We start from the raw sequence: 21,717 nt of genomic DNA, 5'->3' as shown, positions 1-21,717 counted from the left end.
AAATCCTTTCTACGACCATTCGCACTGTACCACTGCCCCTGGCATGTACAGAAGTTGTCAGTTCCTTGTAAAGGTGAAGGCACCTAGTACTGGTTAACCGCCTGATAGTCTGCCCAGGATAGGTGTGCGTTGGTTGAACTGTCACTCTGGGACCCTTCAATGTGCTCACGCCGGGACCCGGTTTATAAACTACTAATACCACCACCTGTATTTGCATGTTGATTTCATGTGGTTGCCAATACTTACATGTATTGATCCACTGGTGCATATAGCAAAGCGTCTCAACGCAATAATTTACAATTTAACGGAACACAAATAAATGATAAAAAACGTTTTTGTAACAGTTCGAAATGCATCGAGATCCGTATTCAGATATACGCGGTAAACTTCTATTAGGTATTTTTCATTCTTCTACCTAGAACAGTTTAATCGATTCGGCAATTAACGATATCGATTGAATGTTTTATTTTTGTTTTACCTAGATTGACCCAGCAGTGCCAAGACAAGCAGCCAGAGAGAGAAACAGGGTGAACTATGATGTACAGGACCGCGGTCGGTATTGGACGGTTTCCCTCTTCTACGTTTTTGTTGACCACCTGCTTCAAGAAACGGATACTTGTATCCTTAAGAATGAAGAGCGCTTCTAGGCTCAGTGGTTAATTCCGACCAAATTTGAAGGTCTCCAGTCGGCCAATGTGGACAGGATCTACGAGGCATATGAACCAGACATGCCCAAGACTCGGCAAGAGTTCAGCGAGGAAGTAAGAAGGTGGACTCTGCGATGGCAGCTGAAAGATTCAAAGCCTTCGACACTGCTGGCGACACTCAACCGAAGACATCGGAGGCAGCTTATCCCTGCATATACAGTATACTGCAGATACTGCTGACCATGCCTGCCACATCCGCCTCATGTGAGCGCTCCTTTAGTTCCATGAGGCGTATTAAGACATACCTTTGTTCTACATACGTAAGACAAAAATAAATTTTAGTCAGGTGCATTATGAAACTATTTTGAAGACTAAAAAGGCTCCAGATATACGCCAAATCGCACCATATCGGATATATAGTTTAAAAAATCTAGGGGGAGGCCCCCCAACCCCCCGTACCAAGTGGGCCTATACTCCTAAAAAGGCCCAGCTACGCCCCTGACTTCTGTTTTTGATAGAATCAAGTCTGGGCTTTAACTAGTGCTTACGTTTTATTTTCATTATGTCTGACATCGCCTGTCGTTGGGAAAACTATAAAGTATACCATTAAGCAAAGGTTAAAGATTTAAAACATATTTTCAAGGGGGAGTAATATAACTGCCGTGAGTTCATCCATATCGTTAAAACAAGATCGCCGAAAATGTTGTCTGCTACTAGACACTTCTCTATAAATAAATGATGCAGTCATTTCTACATTCGGAAATGAACAATTATCATTTATTTTCTTTCATTACAGTGTTCTTGTCGTGTTTCAAAATTGTCTTTATTAAACTTTAACACAAACGATTAATTAAACTGATTTTATACGAATTTTATAAGAAAACTCGTTCTCCCATGTCGAACCACTCTAAACGTCGACCTCTCCAATAAACAACCATCATCGATTCTAGTATTGTTTAACCCTTTTTTATGTAAAGTTACCCCCCTTGATAATTTTCCATTGACTAAGAAAATAAACACTTGTGTTGTCATCGCTTATTTTGGTGTAAACAGGAACAGTCTAGAATTTCGACCAAATGTGATTTATGGTTTAATATACTGGTACATTTAGGCTAGATTCCTCTTAAAAACTGGTAAATTACAGAAACAAACTGGATTATTTACCTCGTTTACAGAAGTCAACAAAATTCAGGTTTGTCCTGGTGACACTGGTGTTTATCACTATCAGTACTGTACCACAGTAGAGATACATTGACGTTAATCCATATATTGTAACTGTACTGGTACATGGACGTATTCTTTATATATGGCAAATCTTTCTTCTTTTAGGGATAAGAAGAATCTCGTTTTGAACGACTATTTCAATATACTACAATTTACATGAATATCAGAAGTCGTGTGAGTTTCGGTAGGCGTGAGTTTCAGTGTACTGTAGTGAATTTCAGTAGTCAGTGGTAACAGTTGTCATAAGTTTCAATAGATCCGGTTTCAGTAGTCGTGTGTTTCAGTTCATCTTAAGTACTTGTGAGTTTCAGTAGTCGTGTGTTTCAGTTCATCTTAAGTACTTCTGAGTTTCAGTAGTCGTGTGTTTCAGTTCATCTTAAGTACTTGTGAGTTTCAGTAGTCGTGTGTTTCAGTTCATTTTAAGTACTTGTGAGTTTCAGTAGTCGTGTGTTTCAGTTCATCTTAAGTACTTCTGAGTTTCAGTAGTCGTGTGTTTCAGTTCATCTTAAGTACTTGTGAGTTTCAGTAGTCGTGTGTTTCAGTTCATCTTAAGTACTTGTGAGTTTCAGTAGTAGTGTTCATGAGTTGCATTAGTCATGTAATTCAGTATTCTTGGCCGGGGTTCAGTAGTCCATATAAACAGCCGCTTCAGAGTCTTTTTCCATTTTGTTTGGGTGATTCTATGTAAGGGGGACATACTGAATGTCCACGTGATAAAACAGCTCCCTAACGTACATTATTGTGGCTAGAGTTTCAATGGCCATGGGTTTCAGTATTGATTTGTTTTATAAGTCATGCGTATCAGTTGAAGTGTTATTCCAGAAGTTATGAGTTTCACGGAAGAGTGAGTGTCAGTACGCATGAGTTTCACGGAAGAGTGAGTGTCAGTACGCATGAGTTTCAGAAGAGTGAGTGTCAGTACTCACGAGTTTCAGAAGAGTGAGTGTCAGTACTCACGAGTTTCAGAAGAGTGAGTGTCAGTACTCACGAGTTTCAGAAGAGTGACAGTCAGTACTCACGAGTTTCAGAAGAGTGAGTGTCAGTACTCAAGAGTTTCAGAAGAGTGAGTGTCAGTACTCACGAGTTTTTAGAATAGTGAGTGTCAGTACTCAAGAGTTTCAGAAGAGTGAGTGTCAGTACTCATGAGTTTCAGTAGATAGAGTGTCAGTACTCACGAGTTTCAGAAGAGTGAGTGTCAGTACTCACGAGTTTCAGAAGAGTGAGTGTCAGTACTCACGAGTTTCAGAAGAGTGAGTGTCAGTACTCACGAGTTTCAGCAGAGTGAGTGTCAGTACTCACGACATTCAATAGAGTGAGTGTCAGTACTCACGAGTTTCAGAAGAGTGAGTGTCAGTACTCACGAGTTTCAGAAGAGTGAGTGTCAGTACTCACGAGTTTCAGAAGAGTGAGTGTCAGTACTCACGAGTTTCAGAAGAGTGAGTGTCAGTACTCAAGAGTTTCAGAAGAGTGAGTGTCAGTACTCACGAGTTTCAAAAGAGTGAGTGTCAGTACTCAAGAGTTTCAGTAGAGTGAGTGTCAGTACTCACGAGTTTCAGTAGAGTGAGTGTCAAGTTTCAATAGAGTGAGTGTCAGTACTCATGAGTTTCAGAAGAGTGAGTGTCAGTACTCACGAGTTTCAGAAGAGTGAGTGTCAGTACTCACGAGTTTCAGAAGAGTGAGTGTCAGTACTCAAGAGTTTCAGAAGAGTGAGTGTCAGTACTCAAGAGTTTCAGAAGAGTGAGTGTCAGTACTCACGAGTTTTTGTAGAGTGAGTGTCAGTACTCACGAGTTTCAGTAGAGTGAGTGTCAGCACTCACGAGTTTCAGAAGGGTGAGTGTCAGTACTCACGAGTTTCAGTAGAGTGAGTGTCAGTACTCACGAGTTTCAGAAGAGTGAGTGTCAGTACTCACGAGTTTCAGAAGAGTGAGTGTCAGTACTCACGAGTTTCAGAAGAGTGAGTGTCAGTACTCACGAGTTTCAGTAGAGTGAGTGTCAGTACTCATGAGTTTCAGAAGAGTGAGTGTCAGTACTCACGAGTTTCAGAAGAGTGAGTGTCAGTACTCACGAGTTTCAGTAGAGTGAGTGTCAGTACTCACGAGTTTCAGTAGAGTGAGTGTCAGTACTCACGAGTTTCAGTAGAGTGAGTGTCAGTACTCACGAGTTTCAGAAGGGTGACAGTCAGTACTCACGAGTTTCAGAAGAGTGAGTGTCAGTACTCACGAGTTTCAGAAGAGTGACAGTCAGTACTCACGAGTTTCAGAAGGGTGACAGTCAGTACTCATGAGTTTCAGAAGGGTGACAGTCAGTACTCACGAGTTTCAGTAGAGTGAGTGTCAGTACTCACGAGTTTCAAAAGAGTGACAGTAATCATGAGTTTCAGTAGAGTGAGTGTCAGAACTCACGAGTTTCAGTAGAGTGAGTGTCAGTACTCACGAGTTTCAGTAGAGTGAGTGTCAGTACTCACGAGTTTCAGAAGAGTGAGTGTCAGTACTCACGAGTTTCAGTAGAGTGAGTGTCAGTACTCACGAGTTTCAGTAGAGTGAGTGTCAGTACTCACGAGTTTCAGAAGGGTGACAGTCAGTACTCACGAGTTTCAGAAGAGTGAGTGTCAGTACTCACGAGTTTCAGAAGAGTGACAGTCAGTACTCACGAGTTTCAGAAGGGTGACAGTCAGTACTCATGAGTTTCAGAAAGGTGACAGTCAGTACTCACGAGTTTCAGTAGAGTGAGTGTCAGTACTCACGAGTTTCAAAAGAGTGACAGTAATCATGAGTTTCAGTAGAGTGAGTGTCAGTACTCACGAGTTTCAGAAGAGTGAGTGTCAGTACTCACGAGTTTCAGAAGAGTGAGTGTCAGTACTCATGAGTTTCAGAAGTCCTGTGCTTCAGTAGTATTAAGTTTCGGTAGTAATTATTTCAGTAGTCTGAGTTTTAGTAGTCTGAGACTTCTTATGAAGTATAAAGAAGAATTATTGACGAAATTATGAAGAAATATTGACTCGCTAAATGTATACCAGGGTATGCACTTTTTACAAAAACAAATGGACGAAATTAAGTGTATCAAATCATCAGAGTGTTAAAACTAAGATACTGACAGCTGGAACCTTTAAACAAATGTTGATATATGCTCAAATATTGTCTTTGAAGTCCATGATTACCAAAACCGTTGTTAATGCAATTCAGCAAAAGGCTGTACATAGCGTGATTCGTTGATTGACGTTATGACGTGATGCTTTCAATGTATTTAATAAAGCAAAAAATATCCATCAAGTTATGAATGAGTCCCTGTTGCCGAGTGGTTAAGATATCGGGTTTCATTTTTCTTAACTACCAGCGTGAGTTCGCTCCCGATAAAAAACTAAAATTAATTATTATGCCCCCACAAAGTGGCGGCATATAGGGTTGCCCTTGTCCGTACGTACGTCCGTACGTACGTACGTACGTACGTCCCGAAGATTGTTTCCGATCTAATTCTTGAAAACCGTTTGTCCAATCCTCACCAAACTTTAAACACATGTTTGTGACCATAATATCTTGATCAAGTTCGATAGTCATGGAAATCGCTTTAGTCATTTAGGAGTTACGGCCCTTTTTTGCCAAAAATACTTCAAAAATATATGTTTCTAATCTAATTCTTGAAAAGTATGTGTCCAATCCTCACCAAACTTTACATACATGATTGTGACCATAATATCTTGATCAAGTTCGATAGCCATGGAAATCGCTTTTGTCATTTAGGAGTTACGGCCCTTTATTTGCAAAAAAAGACTTCAAAAATCATTATGGCTTATTTTCTGTGACAAAAAACCGAAGTGGGGGCATCCGTGTCCTATGGACACATTTCTAGTTTTTATACATAATTGAATGTTTATTTGCAGTTTCGGTATCAAAAAGTAAACTTATTATAATATGTGTTTAAATTTGGTGCCTTCGCATGAGCGAGTCCCTTTAACACCAGATGATACCCAGCTGACACTCGATGTCGGTACGTGGTCATGACGTGGCCAACCAAAATCGACCAAAACGCTGACGTCCGTGCGGCGTGGATTTACGACGTCAGCTTGACGGGGGATACTCATCGGGCACCTGTCTAAATGATTTTTCATCTGACATATATGGTGTCCATAAAATTGAATCACAATAAATACTTGTAATTTCTAACTTTCTAACTCATACATTTGGTATAGATAATCTGTTACAGTAGAAAACATTGTTAGTCTCGTGTAACTGGTATTTTATTTTAACGGATAGATCTATATCGTTTTCAACATCTAATATTTAAAAAATATATCGGTCCGATATTAGACCTCTATAAATTTTCTGATCGGTTTAATCATTCAGGATTGTCTTGTTAACCAAGTTCGAATATGCGTAAAAATAAAATAGCAGTTACACGAGACTAACAATGTTTTCTAGATATCCTGGCGGATGCTGAAAATCTTTCTTTTTGAACATATTTACTACCTCCGTTGATTTTAGTTAACTTTCATTACGTTCATTTGTTTGACACCTCCATTTTAACGATCTCGAATAAGATCAAATAAAGTTATTAGTGAAAACAAATACAAATATTAAAACTGTATATAAGTTGCTTTTATAAATACGTTCATGTAAATGTATTATTACTTAAGTTTCCTTATGCTTCAGACCGCATTTGTGCGTCTGGCACAGCGCGTCAAGTCCACTGTTGAAACACTGGAGAAATATATGTTTAAGTATTATACGTCGCTAAACTGAGAAATAGTAGATCTTAATAATTATAACATTTGTGGAAATGGTTCTTCGTCTAAAATGAGCGTAAATGCAACGTCGCCGCGACGTTGGAACCAAGAGGTCTCTTCACAAAGGGCTAGGGTATCGCTCCCGGATCTCTTGTATCTCACTTTGTTTCTTCAAGTCTTCCAATGTCTGGATTTGACTACGATTTGCTGTCACTTCTATCTCAAGTCACCTATGGCATTTAAACTCAATTTAAGTTGTGATGGCGTCACAGCGGAGTCAAGCCATAATGCAGGCACGGACAGGCCTTGAAAAACACACATAAAGAATAAATAAAACAAGAGGGCCATGATGGCCCTTAATCGCTCACCTGAGTAAAAGTGTTTAACCTTTGTAATCAATATAGCTTGATATTTGTTCCCAAAGCTGTACATATGATCCAAATTTCAGAACTGTAGCTTCAAAAATAAGAAAGTAGGTTAAAAGGTCACATGGCAATGCCAATAGTGATATATGTTTTCAAGCTGTACACATGCTTGAAATTTCATAACAGAGACTTCAAAAATAAGTAAGGTCTAAAAGGTACAATAAAGGTAATCCAAGCACAGCATTATTGTTTTCAAAACTGTACACCACAATTAATACTATTGTTTTATTACTCCAAAAAGGATGAATAAATGTCGAAAAAATGGTTCTTATGAAGGATACCTATTTTAATTTGAAAGAAATGTGCATAAAACACAGTATTTCTACCTTTTGAGATTATAGTAGATCACATTAAATCTTTTAGCACTCACCAATCATTTAATATTTTTGCGTTTTCAGCTATTAAATACACGGTGACAATCTTGTTATCAGTTGTTAATATTTTCCATACATGCATTATTTAGTAAGTAGTGAAAGGTTTATCAGTCAAAATATATGTTTGTTATATGTGTGTATGCATTGATATTGAATAAGAGTGTCACTTTGAAAATATGTTTCCGTGCAGGGCGCCATGCTAGAGGGTGATGTGGACATTCAAGTGGACCGGGACACCACGCGGCCCACACGCGCCTGGGACCGCATCGCCGTCAAACAGACGGTCACTAAGGTATATACCATGGGTTTGACCAGCTCATCTGTTTTTCGAAGACATGATTATAGCTTGTTTCTTGAAAGAAAAATTTCCATTTTAGTCCCCTAAAGTAATATACTTAGGCATTCGCACGAATTCTGAGCCGTGAAATCCAGTCCGAAAATGCCTTTGCGAACTCTTCTTTTATTGTACTGATTATAAAGTGGTATTAGTCACCGCGCGCCTCAAAACGGTGTGTGGGAGGTCTGTGTTTTATGATAGACGTTGCAAAACTTAAAGAGTGTGCTGTTGCACACAAGTTCTATGTGAGGGTACATTATCGTGCAACAACAAGAAAGACCATTGATACAAAGCATCAAATGCCGCCATGAATTGGTTTGCAATGTTTACAACTTCCTGTGGAATTGAATGACTTACGTAATATAAATATAGTCGTTGTTTATTGATTGTTATTTTATCGGTTCAATTAAATACCACGTGACTGCTCTGTTCCAGTAACTGTGTACAATTATGGGTACATACCGGCACGCCAAAATACACTTGACGTGTATCGCGTTATATTGCGCGATACGCTAGACCCATATGGTGTCAGCTTTAATACTATTTTCCCACAAATTATGAACACTGTTGATTGAACACCAGAAAACCATTTCAAGATAGTTGTTTATGCTATCATCTATAACGTCCATGTGACATAGTCTTTGCCGCATCTCTGGGGCCATCTCTGAATCAATCCACCCAAGAGGTCCGGCAAAATATCATTTAAAACCACATTAATGCTATTGTGCTATTCTTTCATCTCGCAAATGTTTTGCTTGTATAATGTTAAGTCACATTTACGTTGCAATATTATGAACGTATTAGAATAAAGAGGTCTTTTTATTCGCTCTATTTCAAACCGCATTACACACCATTTTGTAACCCCGGCGGTTTTATTTTTTAACATGTCATGTCGAAAAGTAGATCTGACGATGCCTTATTTGGATTTGCGGTACTACAGTCTGTAGGTATGTGGCATACAGCCTGAAAATCGGACAAGATATTCCAGATGTTACCATTCACGTTCCGCGTTATATAGAATGTATGGCAATTAACAATATCATGGAAATCACACCGTGAAGTGATAGCGATAACATAACGTCGTGAAACTAGTATTTGAGGTCAGACTTTTATGACAATGAGCAAATCAAAGTTTTCCGGGTAACCTTTAGGGCGACAGAAAAACGGACGAATGTTGACATTCCCCTCCGATTGCTATTTGGGCATTGAAAACATTCGTCTCTTTAGTCATTTGCCCCAAGACGTTTTTCCTTTTCCTGCCCCACCAGGTTACTCCACTAGACCCGGCCATGCCCCTTAGTGAGGGAAAGCTGAGGGTCGTGTGTATCTCGGACACCCACATGCGACTAGAGGCCCTGCCTCATCCCGTGCCGTCTGGGGACATTCTTCTGCATGCGGGAGACTTCACAAATACCGGACTTCCGACAGAGATCAAGGCGTTTGATGATTTCATGGGTGCGTATGTCTGCCTGATCTGGCCATCCGTATGTCTGTCCCATAGTGGTTGTCTATTTTTGATGTTATGCTGGCCATCCGTATGTCTGTCGCATAGGGGTAGGATACAATTTGATGTATGTCTGTCCCATAGTGGTAGGCTACATTTTGATGTTATGCTGGCCATCGGTATGTCTGTCCCATAGTGGTAGGCTACATTTTGATGTTATGCTGACCATCCGTATGTCTGTATCATATTGGTAGGCTACATTTTGATGTTATGCTGGCCATCCGTATGTCTGTATCATAGTGGTAGGCTACATTTTGATGTTATGCTGGCCATCGGTATGTCTGTATCATAGTGGTAGGCTGGCCATCCGTATGTCTGTCCCATAGTGGTAGGCTACATTTTGATGTTATGCTGGCCATCCGTATGTCTGTCCCATAGTGGTAGGCTACATTTTGATGTTATGCTGGCCATCCGTATGTCTGTCCCATAGTGGTAGGCTACATTTTGATGTTATGCTGGCCATCCGTATGTCTGTCCCATAGTGGTAGGCTACATTTTGATGTTATGCTGGCCATCCGTATGTCTGTCCCATAGTGGTAGGCTACATTTTGATGTTATGCTGGCCATCCGTATGTCTGTCCCATAGTGGTAGGCTACATTTTGATGTTATGCTGGCCATCCGTATGTCTGTATCATAGTGGTAGGCTACATTTTGATGTTATGCTGGCCATCCGTATGTCTGTATCATAGTGGTAGGCTACATTTTGATGTTATGCTGACCATCCGTATGTCTGTCCCATAGTGGTAGGCTACATTTTGATGTTATGCTGACCATCCGTATGTCTGTCCCATAGTGGTAGGCTACATTTTGATGTTATGCTGACCATCCGTATGTCTGTCCCATAGTGGTAGGCTACATTTTGATGTTATGCTGACCATCCGTATGTCTGTCCCATAGTGGTAGGCTACATTTTGATGTTATGCTGGCCATCCGTATGTCTGTCCCATAGTGGTAGGCTACATTTTGATGTTATGCTGACCATCCGTATGTCTGTCCCATAGTGGTAGGCTACATTTTGATGTTATGCTGACCATCCGTATGTCTGTCCCATAGTGGTAGGCTACATTTTGATGTTATGCTGACCATCCGTATGTCTGTATCATAGTGGTAGGCTACATTTTGATGTTATGCTGACCATCCGTATGTCTGTATCATAGTGGTAGGCTACATTTTGATGTTATGCTGACCATCCGTATGTCTGTCTCATATTGGTAGGCTACATTTTGATGTTATGCTGACCATCCGTATGTCTGTCTCATATTGGTAGGCTACATTTTGATGTTATGCTGACCATCCGTATGTCTGTCCCATAGTGGTAGGCTACATTTTGATGTTATGCTGACCATCCGTATGTCTGTATCATAGTGGTAGGCTACATTTTGATGTTATGCTGGCCATCCGTATGTCTGTATCATATTGGTAGGCTACATTTTGATGTTATGCTGACCATCCGTATGTCTGTCCCATAGTGGTAGGCTACATTTTGATGTTATGCTGACCATCCGTATGTCTGTCCCATAGTGGTAGGCTACATTTTGATGTTATGCTGGCCATCGGTATGTCTTTATCATAGTGGTAGGCTACATTTTGATGTTATGCTGACCATCGGTATGTCTTTATCATAGTGGTAGGCTACATTTTGATGTTATGCTGGCCATCGGTATGTCTGTATCATAGTGGTAGGCTACATTTTGATGTTATGCTGGCCATCGGTATGTCTGTATCATAGTGGTAGGCTACATTTTGATGTTATGCTGGCCATCCGTATGTCTGTATCATAGTGGTAGGCTACATTTTGATGTTATGCTGGCCATCCGTATGTCTGTATCATATTGGTAGGCTACATTTTGATGTTATGCTGGCCATCCGTATGTCTGTATCATATTGGTAGGCTACATTTTGATGTAATGCTGACCATCGGTATGTCTGTCTCATATTGGTAGGCTACATTTTGATGTAATGCTGACCATCCGTATGTCTGTCCCATAGTGGTAGGCTACATTTTGATGTTATGCTGGCCATCCGTATGTCTGTCTCATATTGGTAGGCTACATTTTGATGTTATGCTGACCATCTGTATGTCTTTCTGAATGGATGAATGGACGTCACAAAGTTTGCCCGCGCGAACTCTCCAAGCTATCGGTGGGATGGTGATATCACAGGAAAAATAAGTATCAAGCCTAGTTGTACATACAGATTGGTATTCCCCGCTTGGTTTATATTTCACAGAGTTATGACCCTTTGATATGTTACACAAAATACAGATATTTTTGTCTGCAGCTCATGTTATGTCCAGAACATGATCGCATGGATTCCGTTCTTCTGTATGACGCAATATTATAGCTGTGATGTACGTTCCCTAGAAAACAATCTCTTGTTGCAGTTTGTGGGTCCTTTCGAAAGTCCTACAGTAATCACTTCTATAACATGAATTTAGATTATACCCAGCAGTCCCCTTCTTTGCAGTGTTAAAAAAATTCTAGAATGTGTCCTTGTTTTAATAAATAATTGTAAACATCGTAATTAAACTATAATTGCCCTGTTTATTTAGAAGAACATTTAAACTCTTTTATATTCGTGAAATTTCATTTTTTGTATAAAAACAAATCAGTTATATTATTGGTATATATTAAACTGCATGTCACTTGTTCCTGCAGGTACATTGGATCACCCTGTGAAGATTGTGATTGCCGGAAACCATGACCTAACCCTGGATAAAGACATGGTGAAAAACAGGCGGGAATACCTTAAAACAAATTTTCGAATAACAGAGAAAGGTGCGTGGCATATAACATATTACTCATAAGTAGCTTACTAATTTTTTAAACTTCGTTGTAAACTCGGTGTGCTCATCGTTAGATACAATTCTTAATATTACGTCATATATGCTACGTCGAGGCTCCGTAAGCGGCGTAGACTGCGTTATGTTTCATTTAAAATGGTAAAGAAAAGATTATCTTTGTTTAAAGTATTCATTCCAAGCAAAATATTGCCTTCCGACGTAGCATTTATGACGCAATTTATCACGTGGTATACACACACTGAGAATGTTGGCAATAGTGTTTTCAAAGCTTGTTCAAGTAATTTTACTTATTTTTTATGAACAGGAACAGATACTCAATTCAACGGAACTTTGTTAAACCAAGCCTAAGCTAGGTCATTCCATTTTCAATAGTATTACTAACGCTTTGCATGGTAAAAAATGTCGTGTTAAAACTATTGCTCTTTATAGCTCTTATTTAAAGATGCACTCTTTTCATTGATGTATATATGTTGTCTTGTGTTATTTTCCTCAATAAATATGTTTAAACTAAAGATGCACTCTTACTCCCAAATAAGATTTACCACAATTAATACAATACTTATACCGAAAAGGATGAATAAATATTTTTAAAAAAATGGTTCTTATGAAGTATTACGAGTTTAATTTAAAAGAAACGTGCATAAAACACAGTATTTCTACCTTATAAGACGACAGTAGATCACAATAAATCTTTTAGCACTCACCAATCATTTAATATTTTTGCGTTTTCAGCTATTAAATACACGGTGACAATCTTGTTATCAGTTGTTAATATTTTCCATACATACATTATTTAGCTAGTGGTTAAAGACTTATCACTCAACATGTATGTTTGTTATACATGTGTATGTATTCATTTTGAATAAGAGTTTTACTTAAAGCTTTCGATGATGAATTATGATTGTTGAAAGTATAGTGTTTACCTTTAGATTGGAACTATTTTGTATGTTTCTGAACTAGAGAGCTTGAACATGTCCTTTTGATAATAAAACTGAACTCAACCTCCTTCTGTCTGTTCGTGCCCAGTGTATGAGGAGGTTTTGGAGAGGCTTGGTGTGACCGGAAGTCATGAGCTGCTCACGAATTGCGTGTATCTGGAGGATGCCGGGATAGACGTATGTGGTCTACATGTGTACGGCTCGCCATGGTAGGCTACATCCAGTTTATATAAATAGAAACCTATGTCTGTATGTATACTGTACAGCGTATCATCAGAACGTATTTTACCGCTATGTAACCTAGATAACGCGGAAGTAGACGTGTATGGTTTACTCGTTTATGGTTCGCAATGGTCAGTGTTTTAGCTCGGCTGATTTTTGAAGAAAACTAGAATGTTTTTTGCAGTGTTGGTGTCAGCGGTGTCTTTCTTGCTTTTTTAACTTTGTCATAAAACAAAAACCGATCAAGATATTCAGACTAACACATGTTTAAAGATATTCGTAGCGATGCCACCAACTCTAGCTTAATTATGCCCTGCTTCGAAGACGCAAGGGTATATTGCTTTGTACATGTCCGTCGGGCGGTCGGTAAATCAAACCTTGTCCGATTGATAACTGAAGAACGCTTTGATCAGAGGTCCTTAAACGTGGTAAGAATGGTGCTCATGATCAGTAGATGCACCTTTGAATTTAGAGGTCAGTAGATCAAAGGTCACGAGCGCGTCAATCTCATTAAAATCATATCGTGACGTTCACTTCATTTCATTACGTTATGTACATAGCGTAACGTAGTGAAGCGTGTATTGGGGATCTGATTTTTATGAGATTGCGATCGCGTTGACCTTGACACAAAAAACTTGTCCGATTTGTGACTAGAGTATGCTTGGGCGTTATGACCTAAAAGTTTATAGTAAGGCTGGTTATGACCTGCTGATGACCACTATTGATCTTGAGGTCAGAATCCTACAGTGGCGGTGACATTGAACATAAAGATTTTTCCAATCAATATAAAGAGTCCGTTTGAACCAACGGTCCTCAAACTTGATGGGGAGGTTGATCAAGACCAGACAGTAGATCCCTAGTGTTGATCCTTTTTATTTTTAGATCAACAAAATAAAGATCAAGATAACCGGATTGGTCACAATGTGTATTTTTTTAAAACAGATATTTTCATAAGAAAAAAACAAAAACATGATTGTTAAACAAAATGTTTTTGCTTATTAATACATATTGGTTACAACTTCAATTGACCTTAAAGCAGTAATGTATATATCTGTATAACTAGCATTGCCCATAGTTAATATAATCTTTATAACTTATTCACCTTGCTCAGCCTCAGGGGGAGCATATTTGTTGACCGGACTCTTGAACAAACACGTATCCGCCCGTACACAGTGTGGCCTCTACGAGAATGGCTCGCCCTGGTTAGGGACAGGTTTTACTAGGTCATTATTTTGTTTTTACGCAAAAATAAAATTTGCTTGACAGTTTCGACAAGTTAAAACCACATTTTCCACTCTTTGCATCAATGCTAAATTTATGAAAGTAAGACGATGTATTTCAGAGAACTCGTGCCTATGAAAGTGATGTTAAAATATACTTCGTAATTCCCTTGCCGACGATCTTTTCTTGTAGGCAGACTGAATCACGGAACAGGACTATACTATCTTGTCTAATCTTACAGGCAGTTTTGTGACTAGCAGGTGAATTTGCCTAAGGGTCAGCTATTTCTTATGTAATCTTATCTATTTATTATACCCCCGACACACGAAGTTTGAAGTGGGTATATTGGAGTCACCCTGTGGTCGGTCGGTCGGTCGGTCGGTCGGTCCGTTGCAATTTACCTTGTCCGGAGCATAACTTAAAAACTACCGGATGGAATTGGATTAAACTCCATACAATGATAGAGCATAATGATAGGAAGTGCAGTGTACAATAACCATAACTCTATTCTTGCTTATTACTGAGTCATTGCCCTTTGTTACTTTTTTCCGGAGTATAACTTGAAAAGCACTGGATGGAATTCATTTAAACTTCATACAATAGTAAATCACAATGAGAGGAAGTGCAGTGTTCAAGAACCATAACTCTACTTTAGCTTATTACTGAGTTATTGCCCTTTATTTGTTGATTTTTGCTGTCAATTTTTTTTCCAGACATTAACTTGCAAACTACTATATTATGGAATTTATTAAAACTTCATACAATGGTAAAGCACAATGAGAGGAAGTGCAGTGCACAAGACCCATAACACTATTTCAGCTTATTACACAGTTACTTCCCTTTGTTATTTTTTTCTTGTACGGAGCATAACTTGAAAACTATTGGATGGAATTTAATGAAACTTCATACATTGATAGATCATAATGAGAGGGAGTGCAGTGTACAGGAACCGCAATTGTATTTCAGCCAATTACAGAGTTAGTGCCCTTTGTTACTTTTTCTTGTCCGGAGCATAACTGGAAAACTATTGGATGGAATTTAATAAAACTTCATACAGTGCTAGATCATACTGAGAGGGAGTGCAGTGTACAGGAACTGCAATTCTATTTCAGCTAATGACAGAGTTACTGCCCTTTGTTACTTTTTCTTGTCCGGAGCATTACTTGAAAACTATTGGATGGAATTTAATAAAACTTCATACAGTGATATATCATAATGAGAGGGAGTGCAGTGTACAGGAACCGCAATTCTATTTCAGCTAATTACAGAGTTACTGCCCTTTGTTACTTTTTCTTGTCCGGAGCATAGCTTGAAAACTATTGGATGGAATGTATTACAACTTTATACAATGGAACAGCACAATGAGAAGGAGTTCAGTGTACATGAATCACTACACTATTTTAGCAAATTACAGAGTTATTGCCTTTTTCTGTGTGTTTATTTTTTGGTCAAACTTTTGTCCGGACAGTAACTTGAAAACTATTGGATGGAATAGCATAAAACTTCATACAATGATAAATCATAATGAGAGGCGGCGTTCGGGGGTATTAATCACCTTCAGTGATAGCTCTAGTTATGTAAGCCTTATCTTTTAGGCAGCAGGAGTTTAGCGTTTTGTTTCAAAGTGTCCCGATGCCATCCCGCTCTTACCTTAGTATTTACCTTTCTTGAGTTTTTTTATCCGCAGCCGGAGTTACCTTACGTCATGGCTCGATAGGCCACGCCCCCGATAATCAGGGGAAGTTTCTTTGACCAAAGATGGCGGATAAACAAAGGCGTTTCGGTCTCCGGGATATTCCTGACATTATCAGCTTAGAATACGTTAAAGAACAAATATCGCTGAAGAAAAAAACAGAAAGCTTCTGTTTTTTTATCCGGCAGTTACATTAAAGAAATACAAGTAATTACGGGGATTGAGAAATCTGTCCTGATTCGAGGTGTATTACACCCAAGTCAACGGAAAACAGGCAGCCGGTGTTTTGTTTCTTGTGTTTTTACCTAACTCAACACCACACCGGCCATATCTTAATGTTTACCTTTCTTATATTGTCTAATCTTACAGGCAGCCGGAGTTCTGTGACTGGGGTTTCAATCTCCCCCGGGGCCAGGCGTGCCTAGAGAAGTGGAATCTCATACCCGATAAAACAGATATCCTTATTACTCACGGACCGCCCATTGGTGAGCTGTTTTCCGTATATATCCTTATTACTCACGGACCGCCCATTGGTGAGCTGTTTTCCGTATATATCCTTATTACTCACGGACCGCCCATTGGTGAGCTGTTTTCCGTATATATCCTTATTACTCACGGACCGCCCATTGGTGAGCTGTTTTCCGTATATATTCTTATTACTCACGGACCGCCCGTTGGTGAGCTGTTTTCCGTATATATCCTTATTACTCACGGACCGCCCGTTGGTGAGCTGTTTTCCGTATATATCCTTATTACTCACGGACCGCCCATTGGTGAGCTGTTTTCCGTATATATTCTTATTACTCACGGACCGCCCGTTGGTGAGCTATTTTCCGTATTTAATTGGTAAAATATACATACCTGAAAGAACACTTCTGTATTTGGCATTTGCACAAGTTAGCTTATACATGTGTACAGAGATCGATCTCACAATATTTAAATGCGTACTTATTCGTGAGTATTTGCAATCTTGTACATGCTTTACCCCAGGGACGGTATGAGTAACGTATTTTGTTCAAGAAATGGATCAGTAAAATACAGAGAAGGCATGCACATAAAGGAATATATGCAAACACGTTTAAACAAAATTGTTTGGATACATATTTCCGTCGAAATAAACAAATAATACAAAACCCAACAACATATGATATAGATGAGCCATCTATAAACCTGAAAGTTTTAGCTATGTTAAAATAAGTTTCAGATATTGGCAAGGAAGGTGGAATTAATTTACTACTTGCATCATATTTCTGAAAACTGAAGACGATTTCAAAAGGATATCAAGGATATTGTTTGAAATAATTGTAAGATTCATGTCAGTAAACGTCTTTTATGCATACCATATTCGATGTGATGCCAACAACTAATCAATTAGCAATTAATAATATCACCCATTTCTCTTAGTTGTGGTTCAATAAAACCCATGTCATCTGGTTGCGGTTCAATAAAACCAATGTCTAATGGTTGTGGTTCAATAAGACTCATGTCTGCTGGCTGTGGTTCAATAAGACCCATGTTTGCTAGTTGCGGTTCAATAAGACCCATTTCTGCTGGTTGTGGTTCAATAAGACCCTTGTCTGCTGGTTGTGGTTCAATAAGACCCTTGTCTGCTGGTTGTGGTTCAATAAGACCTGTGCTTGCTGGTTGTGGTTCAATAAGACCCTTGTCTGCTGGTTGTGGTTCAATAAGACCCTTGTCTGCTGGTTGTGGTCCAATAAGACCTGTGCTTGCTGGTTGTGGTTCAATAAGACCCATGTCTGCTGGTTGTGGTTCAATAAGACCCTTGTCTGCTGGTTGTGGTCCAATAAGACCCATGTCTGCTGGATGTGGTCAATAAGACCCATGTTTGCTAGTTGCGGTTCAATAAGACCCTTGTCTGCTGGTTGTGGTTCAGTAAAGCCACTGTCTGCTGGTTTGTGGTCCAATAAAACCCATGTCTGTTGGTTGTGGTCCAATAAGACCTGTGCTTGCTGGTTGTGGTTCAATAAGACCCTTGTCTGCTGGTTTTGGTCCAATAAGACCCTTGTCTGCTGATTGTGGTTCAATAAGACCCTTGTCTGCTGGTTGTGGTCCAATAAGACCCATGTCTGCTGGTTGTGGTTTCAATAAGACCTGTGTCTGCTGGTTGTGGTTCAATAAGACCCATGTCTGCTGGTTGTGGTTCAATAAAGCCACTGTCTGCTGGTTTGTGGTCCAATAAAACCCATGGCTGCTGGTTTGTGGTTCAATAAGACCTGTGTCTGCTGGTTTGTGGTCCAGTAAGACCCACTGTCTGCTGGTTTGTGGTCCAATAAAACCCATGTCTGTTGGTTGTGGTCCAATAAGACCCTTGTCTGCTGATTGTGGTTCAATAAGACCCTTGTCTGCTGGTTGTGGTCCAATAAGACCCATGTCTGCTGGTTGTGGTTTCAATAAGACCTGTGTCTGCTGGTTGTGGTTCAATAAGACCCATGTCTGCTGGTTGTGGTTCAATAAAGCCACTGTCTGCTGGTTTGTGGTCCAATAAAACCCATGGCTGCTGGTTTGTGGTTCAATAAGACCTGTGTCTGCTGGTTTGTGGTCCAGTAAGACCCATGTCTGCTGGTTGTGGTTCAATAAGACCTGTGTCTGCTGGTTGTGGTTCAATAAGACCCATGTCTGCTGGTTGTGGCTCAATAAAGCCACTGTCTGCTGGTTTGTGGTCCAATAAGACTCATGTCTTCTAGTTTGTGATTCAATAAGACCCTTGTCTGCTGGTTGTGGTTCAATATGACCCTTTTGGTTGTGGTTCAATAAGAACCATGTCTGCTGGATGTGGTTTAATAAGACCCTTGTCTGCTGGTTTTTGGTCCAATAAGACCCATGTCTGCTGGTTGTGGTTCAATAAGGCTCTTTACTGGTTGTATATGATATAGATAAATCTTGATTATATGGTCGTGTGTAATTGGCAGCGGGCTGGATGCTTGGAACTACTGGTTAACGTTTTGGGTCGTACTTTCTGTGATATGCATGTATGTGAAGGTTGGTATGGTTTATTGTATGCTTATCTAGGCCATGGTGATGCGTGTTTCGACAAACAACGGGCGGGATGCGTGGAGCTTCTGGCGACAGTCCAACGCAGGGTACGGCCCAGGCTCCACTTGTTTGGCCATATACACGAAGGTACTCTCTTAGTTATTTTAATTTTCTCGGAAACCTCTGCTCATCTTAGGGAAACTCTATTGAACGAATAACTGTTACAGTGCTTTTTATTCACATGAGCGCACTTGCATGATGCTTTACAAGTATATAGACACTTGGCTAGATTGATTTGATTTAAATGGTTCATCTGGTATAATAGCAATTTATTGAAATGTTATTTAAATGACATCAACATTTTCCCCATCAGGTTACGGCGTGACGTCAGACGGCACGACGACGTTCGTGAACGCATCCACGTGTACACTACGTTACAAACCGGACCACGCGCCTCTCGTGTTCGACGTTTCCATACCCCCGGGCCACACAAAAGCGGAACTCGCCCAGATAAAACCGCACCGCCTTGTCCGCTAGCAACCTATGGCCACACATGAGAAAAAGGCTTCGTGACGCATGTGTTTCATGGCAATGAGGCTAATTGTGATAAATGAACACTGAATGTTCATTCAATATGATATGGTATGACTTCTCAAATACTTTACTATAATTGATTGAATATATGTGCACATTTAATGTTTATATACGAGTTGGATGTTATTATATATACTTTTTATTTTATTATAATAAATTAACTCAAGTGAACCCCCATTCGGGCTTTGTCCTTGACCCCGCCGAGAACCTTTGGCCCCCAGACCCACGGCTCAGTATTAAGGATTGAGGATTCTGCTCTGTGTGTTCCCCTGATAATGGTTAAATCAATACAAGCAAAACCATTTTAACCACTTGTACTTAAAAAAGACTATTGTACTAGCAGTGAACGCACTATTCATCGCATTTGTATGACACTGCCATCTAACATATTTATGAAGAACACGTCTCACTTCATTATAATCAACACAACATACATGTAAAACATGTAAAAAAAATGGAATGGAAAACAACTGTAATAGACATGTATGAATTCCTTTCCTGTGACAGATTTTTACATTATACTAAAGTGACAACCCTAAAGTACTAAATCGTCCCGTGACTTATTTTAAAAAAGTATGGATAGAATGAAAATTAGAATGATAGTATCGCCAATAGCGATATTGGAAATATATCTGGAAATATTAAAAATAGGTTTTGATTAAGGTTTCTATTGTCTCAATCGGTCTTGATATAAAATTACTACTTCCTTTAGGATATCAGTATTGTTATGTCACAAACAGTTGTCCCAGCAGCAAACAACATGCACACGGCCATCACCTCAACCCGTACTTAATATTTTAGTTGCATCAATATATTTTTGGACATTTAGGAAGCTCTCGTTTCATTCGTAATGATAAATGCTCGTCACCAAAAGGCAGGTTGTATTAGTGGTGGAAAAAGATCCGAAATATACGATAGAGTACCCCATTGAAGTTCGTTAAGGAGCTTATCAGTACTGTATTGCACAGTTTTGTTGCACTTGTAACGATCCTCGCGGATTCTATTTGAACTGCTTTAATGTCGTTTTGAAACTTGAAACCAAATCAATTTCGGTTCTGAGGGAGGGGCGCAAGTCAAAAGGTTACGCCCAAAAGATACGCCCTTCTAACGTCAAATCCTGGATTTTCCCCTGATAAGGTGGCCCAAATGTTGGAAGTTGTCATTTTAAATTGAAAAACCCCGCTCTAAAATGTTCGGTATACATGACGTTGTGGTAACGAAGGGAAGCAATCAGTGCTTCTTATTTATTGATTGTTTATTAATCATAAACTGCCTATTAAAAAAGGATGATTTTTTTTTAATATAGAACGAAATAGCAGAACATGCAATTTATCCGATGTTAACCACGATGTAATAGGTGATGAATTTCACTATCATCTTCCGATGTTCATTTTTAAATTCAGATAGAAAAATATATTTTCGCTTATTATTACTATAATCCTAACACTTGATCAGCTTATGAATATAGTACAAATAAACTAACATTTTAAAGATTATCTTTATTCTGTAAAAAATAATGTTTTTGTTTAGATAATATTTTACGCCGGTGTTCCTTGTTCACATGATGTAATTTTATAATCAAAATAAGATGTCTCATTCTCCATCTTTGAACTAAAAAAAATGTACAGTTGTATATTCCACCTAACCCATTATCGTTATGATTTTGTTTTAAACATGTTTTAATGTTCATATTGTTTATTGCATTGTTTTGTCAGATGCTCAAAATGAGCATTGACTAATAATAAAACTTTCAAACTTTTATCACAATAATACTCAACCTTGTCTTGAAGAATACTGCAGCGGGTCTTAAAAAATGTTTTGAGTTTGAAAATCCGGTGCCAGTGGGTCTTACTGATTATTGTTGTACACTGTCTGAGAACGCTTTGTAATGACGAAATGTACTGTTTTCATACTTGGCCTGTTGTAACCTACTAAGGCTTCAAGTTTCACATAAATTTTGGCACATTTCAATTTTTTATTTCCTTAAATCAAAGTACTCCCGGTAGTATGGGAGTATGCC

At 39.1% G+C, this 21,717-nt stretch overlaps 1 protein-coding gene across 1 annotated transcript; it reads left to right on the top strand.

The window, feature by feature from the left end:
- The first annotated feature begins 1,661 nt into the window (after window positions 1–1,661).
- On the top strand, window positions 1,662–19,868 carry LOC128240297 (metallophosphoesterase domain-containing protein 1-like). The gene is made up of 8 exons (XM_052956889.1): window positions 1,662–1,839; window positions 7,581–7,682; window positions 8,996–9,182; window positions 11,890–12,009; window positions 13,062–13,182; window positions 16,479–16,594; window positions 19,140–19,250; window positions 19,477–19,868. Exons 2-8 carry the CDS (start codon window positions 7,587–7,589, stop codon window positions 19,638–19,640), a joined length of 915 nt encoding a protein of 304 aa, XP_052812849.1. The 5' UTR covers window positions 1,662–1,839; window positions 7,581–7,586; the 3' UTR covers window positions 19,641–19,868.
- Window positions 19,869–21,717: the final 1,849 nt, after the last annotated feature.

The sequence above is a fragment of the Mya arenaria genome, chromosome 7, assembly GCF_026914265.1.
Source record: "Mya arenaria isolate MELC-2E11 chromosome 7, ASM2691426v1".
Lineage (NCBI taxonomy): Eukaryota > Metazoa > Mollusca > Bivalvia > Myida > Myidae > Mya > Mya arenaria.
This window is presented reverse-complemented; position numbering and strand designations above follow the sequence as displayed.

Coding starts and splice junctions, on each gene's coding strand:
- LOC128240297 (XM_052956889.1), top strand. CDS start 7,587: ATGCTAGAGGGTGATGTGGACATTCAAGTGGACCGGGACACCACGCGG. Junction 7,683..8,995: donor TCAAACAGACGGTCACTAAG/GTATATACCATG, acceptor CTGCCCCACCAG/GTTACTCCACTAGACCCGGC. Junction 9,183..11,889: donor GGCGTTTGATGATTTCATGG/GTGCGTATGTCT, acceptor TTGTTCCTGCAG/GTACATTGGATCACCCTGTG.